The sequence below is a fragment of the Etheostoma spectabile genome, chromosome 15, assembly GCF_008692095.1.
Source record: "Etheostoma spectabile isolate EspeVRDwgs_2016 chromosome 15, UIUC_Espe_1.0, whole genome shotgun sequence".
Taxonomy (NCBI): Eukaryota; Metazoa; Chordata; class Actinopteri; order Perciformes; family Percidae; genus Etheostoma; species Etheostoma spectabile.
In genome coordinates, this window is record NC_045747.1 from 27,944,770 (window position 1) to 27,951,037 (window position 6,268).

The 6,268-nt window shown below is 41.1% G+C and overlaps 1 protein-coding gene across 1 annotated transcript in view; it reads left to right on the forward strand.

The window, feature by feature from the left end:
* Positions 1-2,597, forward strand: part of ccdc102a (coiled-coil domain containing 102A) — a gene marked incomplete in the record, with an annotated part of 104,233 nt that extends 101,636 nt beyond the window's left edge. Inside the window, 1 exon segment of the mRNA XM_032537675.1 lies at positions 703-2,597. Coding sequence (XP_032393566.1) covers positions 703-835 — 133 coding nt within the window.
* Positions 2,598-6,268: the final 3,671 nt, after the last annotated feature.

Here is a 6,268-nt window from a genome sequence, read left to right on the forward strand (position 1 = left end):
TTGAAAACGCATCTTGATGTTACGTAAGGTCCCTGTTCATGTTGTACAGACATATTAATTGCATTGTGTGTTTGTTAAGAGGCCCAAAGGCTCTAAAACATGCCCCGTTAACTGTCGTTTTAGCTCAGTGGAAGCTTGTACATGTAGCTGCAGCTACTCAGTGTTGCCTGCACCGATTGAAGTCGGGGGGGTTTTCTATTGAAAGTTTCTTGCATATTTATAGCGATCAAGATTAACATAGAATTTGGCCAGAATTCTCCCTTAAGAAAATCTCCCAAACTTCACAAACTCCATCCACAAAGAGCATGCTGTACGTCCAGTTACTCAGAGTTTCCTGATAATCAACACAAGTCCAGTCAGAGCTCTGAGGAGAGGACCGGTGCAGAACAAACACCCCATAATCCTATAAAGAACTCTGGAAACTAAACACACTGTTAAATCTTTGGTGTATGGTGCTGTGTGTACATGTACAGTACCTCCATAACTGTCTCTGATGGCTTTCCTTTCTCATTGCTGTTTTTGTGTATGTAATATCCCCAGCACACATTTACAGTATACATATATTACATTTACACACACAAACACACAGCAGTGGGTCTAATGTAAAAATGATATGCAGTACCGTCATATTGTTCAGCATCGTAATGCTGTTTTAACTCCATTCTTCTCTCTGTCTCTCTCTCTCCCCCCTCCCCCCCCCAGACTGCGGCGGCAGCAGCAGAGTCCTGGTCTGTTTGGGAAAATGCGATCAGCTCGATTCAATCCTGAAAACCCAGACGGTCCCATCAGTGATATGGATGAGGAGGAGGAGGAGCTGCAGCTCCAGATCCCCTGACACACTTCACACACACACACACAACACACACACCACACACACACACACACACACACACACACACACACACACACACACACACCACACACACACACAGTGTTTTTACACAAACATAAAGAAGTTGAATACTGTTGCTCTTGGGGGAAAACTTTGTATCACAAGAAAACGTCACATTTTGCTACAGGAAGCAGCCGTCAGGCCCAGCTAGTTCTTAAAGGACCACCCCAACATTGTGGGAGATATTTTACCCAGAGTCAGACCAAAACGTCAATATCACTTTTAGCTCTGTGCATCCATGTGTCCTTGTTGGATGCAAATGTTAGGCAATTCATTGCCGCTTGCAATAATCAAAGTATCATCAAAAACAAACGAACAAAGAAAGCAAAGCAAGGTTTGTCGAACAAAGAGACTACAAAGATACCACACAATTATTTATCTTTAAAATGAAACAGGTAATGTGACAAAGTTTCCACCAAGCAGCAATCACATACTCATACACACTAAGAAATACAGGCACATAGCAGCAGGCGTGTGACAGCCATTATCAGGATGTCCGGTAGTGTAATGCTGAATGAAAGGATCTTCAACTTCCACCAAACCACTCTGGCAGAGGCCGACCCATATCATCCTTTCAATGTACTCATTATTACCTCATATCACCACAAGCATTACACCTGTCCCATTTGAACTGTGCTACTGTATTCAATCAAGCCCCAAGTATTATTTCCTCATAGCGTCTGCTGTAAACAAAACGCCTTTATGTCCCTCTGAGCTTGCAAGCGTTGATTTATAACAAGGGAATATCGGTCCGAAATTTCTTCCAAATATTGAAGTCTATGTCCCGTGTATTTCAAGTTCACATCCAATGCTGGGAGCACACTACACCTTTAGCCTCATTATGGCTGCAAGGTGGAATGAATCCACTCAGAGTGAGAGAAAAGCCTCAACTCTGCTCAACTTTGCTTTGTAGCAAATGTGCTTAATGCTGCCCTACTATCATTAGCAGATTTTCCATTTAAAAACATGCAACCTGCCCTTGAGGGCTGTGTTCAGATTTGGGCATGAAAGAAGAATACAAATCAGTCAATACATTTTTTCTATACCCAAGACCTGAACCCGGCTCTTACCTTTCAGACTCGACTCACCCAAACCCGCGTGGTACTGCCGAATTTGAGACTTGAACCAGAGGTTTTTGTTATTTCCTCTCCAAAGACAAAGGTTCTGGTTTTAGAAAAAGGCTTTTTACACACATTTAAAAAAAAAAAAATAACCTGAGAATATGGCCAGCATCACACACATATAACTTCTCTACTAGCCAATAAGTCATAGGTTCACTGGCAGTACACACCTGTGTTGTGATTTAATGTTGCACTCTTGTCTGAAGATGACAACAGAAGTTACAATCGAACAGTCTCAGTATTGATCTGCCTACCCGTGCAATGGTGTGCATTTATAATAAAAAAAACAAAAGAAAGGAGGGAAATGGATGAACTGTACATCCTGCAGTGTTTGAGGATCTAGATGGAGACAGGAGTAGAAGACCTGTAACTGGGGGGCACTTGTATTCTTATGTAAGTGTACTAAGCCTAATCACTATTTTAATGATGTAGTGTGTTCCCAGCATGACTGAGGCTGCTCCTCGACAATATTTAAATGTAACAGTACATAGATAATATGTACGTAAACACAAGCTTAGCGAGAGAATGTACAACATCCTTGTAAAACGAAGAGATTGGGGGTTGTAATGGATGGCGTTAGTAGTGAAATCTGTCCTTTTTATTTTTTGTTGTGAAGAAAAATTATGCACCTGTGAATGTCCACTAAAGGCCCGGTCACATCAGCATTCACAACTGCTTCATTTCCTGAGAATTCAGTCTGGGAAATGCCTCCAAAGCAGCATTTAGACATCATGAGGTAATGAAACCGTCACTGAAACCCGGGCCAGTAAATTTCCTGTAGGCTTAATTATCCGCCGCTCCTTTAAGACCCATGTGTTCAACAGTAGGGGGAGTTATGGATACACTGGGCGTTGGACTGAAGAGTTAATTTATTTGTACAAAACTTGGCTGGGCTAATTCTCCCGCCTGTAAAAGATCTCCAGTCTAGCACAGGCGGGATGGATGCAGTTGGGAAAGCAACACAACATTCATTTATCTTCCACCGCCGCCCCCAGTCACTCTCTGCCTCGGCCTCAACTCTGACGCTGGAAGGGGACCAAGATATTTTTACCGATCCGGATTCTGAACTATTTATGTTGTCGTTGTTAAGGTTTTTATAAATGATCTGTACCACAGTGGTTTTGTATTAGCTCTATAAATGTCAACTGTACATATAAACAAGCATGAGTCACTGTGTCCTTTTCTCTCCGTACTGTATGCATACATAATGTGTGTCAGAGTAATCTTATTTTTTTAATTTGGAGAACACTTTGTTCCTCGTTGCTTGTTGTTCTCCGCAAGGTTTCTCAAAAAATGTGCATTTTTCCCAAACAGGCTGTGTACGTGATTTCTTACACACCAGCAGGAATTTGATGATTTTACCATGGTAATGTGTGTAATGTTCACGCTTAATCTCATCTTAATTGTTATTTAGACACTAATTGTAGTCAGGGTATTTTCAGTGTGTTCATTAGACATGTAAAAGAGAAGAAACTCCTGTGCATTGAGGCCAACATTGAGGCCCAGGTATTCTGCCCTTTAGCCCCTAATGTTGGTCTAACAACAACAGGGTGGGCTATTAGTAACAGCCAATGGCGGGTACGTTTTCAAAGTGGTGGGTGACTTTGCCTTGTATACCAGCCACAGGGGCGGGTGGGGTAGTTTTCAGTGCTAGTCCGTGACATAAGTTTAAAAAATGTCATGTCATATCCCTGGTGTGAGGAGGCTCGCCGCGGCGTCAGCAACTGAGGGTGAAGTAGAGAAAAAGAAAAGGTACTTCAAACAAGTGGCGCATTGTGGCGAAGGGAAAACAAGGGAATGGTTGGCCTACTAGGGTTGGGTGATGTCCCCTACATTGGCAGCTGATCAGACATACACTTAAATGCCCTCTGTAAATAGACAGTATTACATGCTGCCGCTGGTAGGGGCAGCGCACTTAACTTAGGGTGACCATGTTTGGATTTCCAAAAAAGAGGACACCCGGCCCGGCCTCAAAACACAAATTCAGTCTTCTCGGAGGTTAATGAACTTGCTTTATTATGCCTCAATGGTATACAAATGATTTATGTAATAAAATAAATTATGTAACAACCTGTAACAAAATAATAGCTCTTTTCAAATAAGTAAATATGAAATTATGTTCTAAATGTGATCTCTTCTGTCATTTTCAAAATCCAGCTTCAACTAAATATCTTTTAAAACCTTTTCAATGTAATAACATTGGGTATTTCGGTGTCCATGTGAGCTTTGAGATCTCCAGCACATTTATTAGACACTCAAACATATGTGCTAGCTTTGAACACGATGCACTCTGCCTCCCACTTGTCCCAACCGGGACGGTACGTGGAAAGTTTTATTTTGCAGTTCTACTATGAAGCTGCACTAACGCTTTGGCATTTTGTGGGCAATGCTGCTCCGCTTTCTGATCTGCTCCCTGTATGTGCTCCCATGTCTGATCTGCTCCCTGTATGTGCTCCCATGTCTGATCTGCTCCCTGTATATGCTACCTGTCTGATCTGCTCCCTGTATCTGCTACCTGTCTGATCTGCTCCCTGTATGTGCTCCCATGTCTGATCTGCTTCCTGTATGTGCTCCCATGTCTGATCTGCGCGCTTGGTCGGGACTATTGGCGTCCCTTCTGATGCTGTTTGGTTAAGGAAAAGCTCGTGGGTGGGCCTACGTTTCCATGACTCACGGGAACGGGACGGTTGGGTTTAGGGAAAGCTCGTGGGTGGGCTTACGGGTCTGTGACACGCGGCAATAACGGGACGGTTAAGGACACACGCAGGACACAAACTCCGCTCTCCTGGGTGAAAGTCCTGTGTTTGACTCATACACCCCCCAACCAACCTCCCTACGGAATTTCCCCCTTGAATACTAGGCTACTCTCTAAACCCCGTCTAGATGCTGCTCTCCCCAGTATGTTCTACACACACGCCGAAGGGCGCCAGTGGACAGCCACTGTCCAAATGTCCGTATTTTACGCAACGTTAAACTGTTTTCACGGCCTAAGGAGTTTTCCTCATCATGAGTGACCTGACCTTTACCAGTGGAGTTCCTCTTTTAGTCAAATCTGTACACGAGACCAGTGGTCCCCTTTAAAATGTTTTTTTCTTTTCTTCAGCCAAGTACCACCTGATCGGATCAAAAATATTTTTGGTAGAAAAAAGCAGCCTATAAAAAAAAAAAGTACACCATCAGTGTCGGATTTACTAAACAACAACCTTAAATGACATTTTACATGTTTGCCCAGTGCAACACTGTGGCCCACTGGTGTGTTTTAATAGTTTTTGGACAACAATGGAGCTCTATTGCAAAGGAATAAGAAATATCAGGCTTTGATACACACACCTGTTAGTAGGATCAATCAAGAAGCACATAGAATAGCACTAGACTTTTTGTTTTATACATCCCACAGACACAGAGCAACATTGTCATTTATTTGGAGTGGTATTTGTGTCCAGGTGATGAATGCCATCTACAACTCATTCGCAGTCCAAATTTAAAATGAAAAACCTTTTATCAAGGTTTTTGTTGTCTTTTTCAGCCCAACTGTGGCTTTCCTTCAATGATTTAGTCCCTTTTTCAACATGTTTCGACTTTTTCCTAAACCTTTTGCAATCTTCATGGATTTTTCCCCAAATTTTTAAAGCTTTATTTTTTATTTTTTATTTGTCACTTTTTTGACATTTGTCACTTTTTTCGACATCCTCTCACATTTTTTTCACACTTTTTTAAAACTTCTTTTACCAATTGTTGTTTCTCCAAATGCTATAAAATTGACAAAAAACACCCAAATTCAATGAAAGTAGTGAACTGATAATTTATTTAACTTGTGAGGAGCGTTGTTGGGAACCATCCACGTTACTTTTTGGGAAAATTAGTTTAAAAGAAACCCAAATTTCTGATACAGAATCTTTTTGAAAAGCATCAAATTTGACCCAAAGACACCAGGAGGGTTGAACAAACAAGGTTGTGTACCTTTTCACATATCAGCTGTAAATCAAGTGCTGTAAATAATGTAGATAGTGAGTTTTAATTCTATAATTGACCATTTCCTTTAGACTTCCTTTAGTTTTAAACTGAAAAACATGATTTTTTTTAATTCAAGTGCGTTAAAACTAACATTTTACAACAATTGCATACTTCAATACAATCTTAATATACTTTTAATTGAGTAGTTTCATTTTCTCCTACTTGCCTTTTGCATGTTTTAGTTATTTTTATAGCTTTATTTTCCATATTCATATACATTTTACAAAATATTATGAATAAT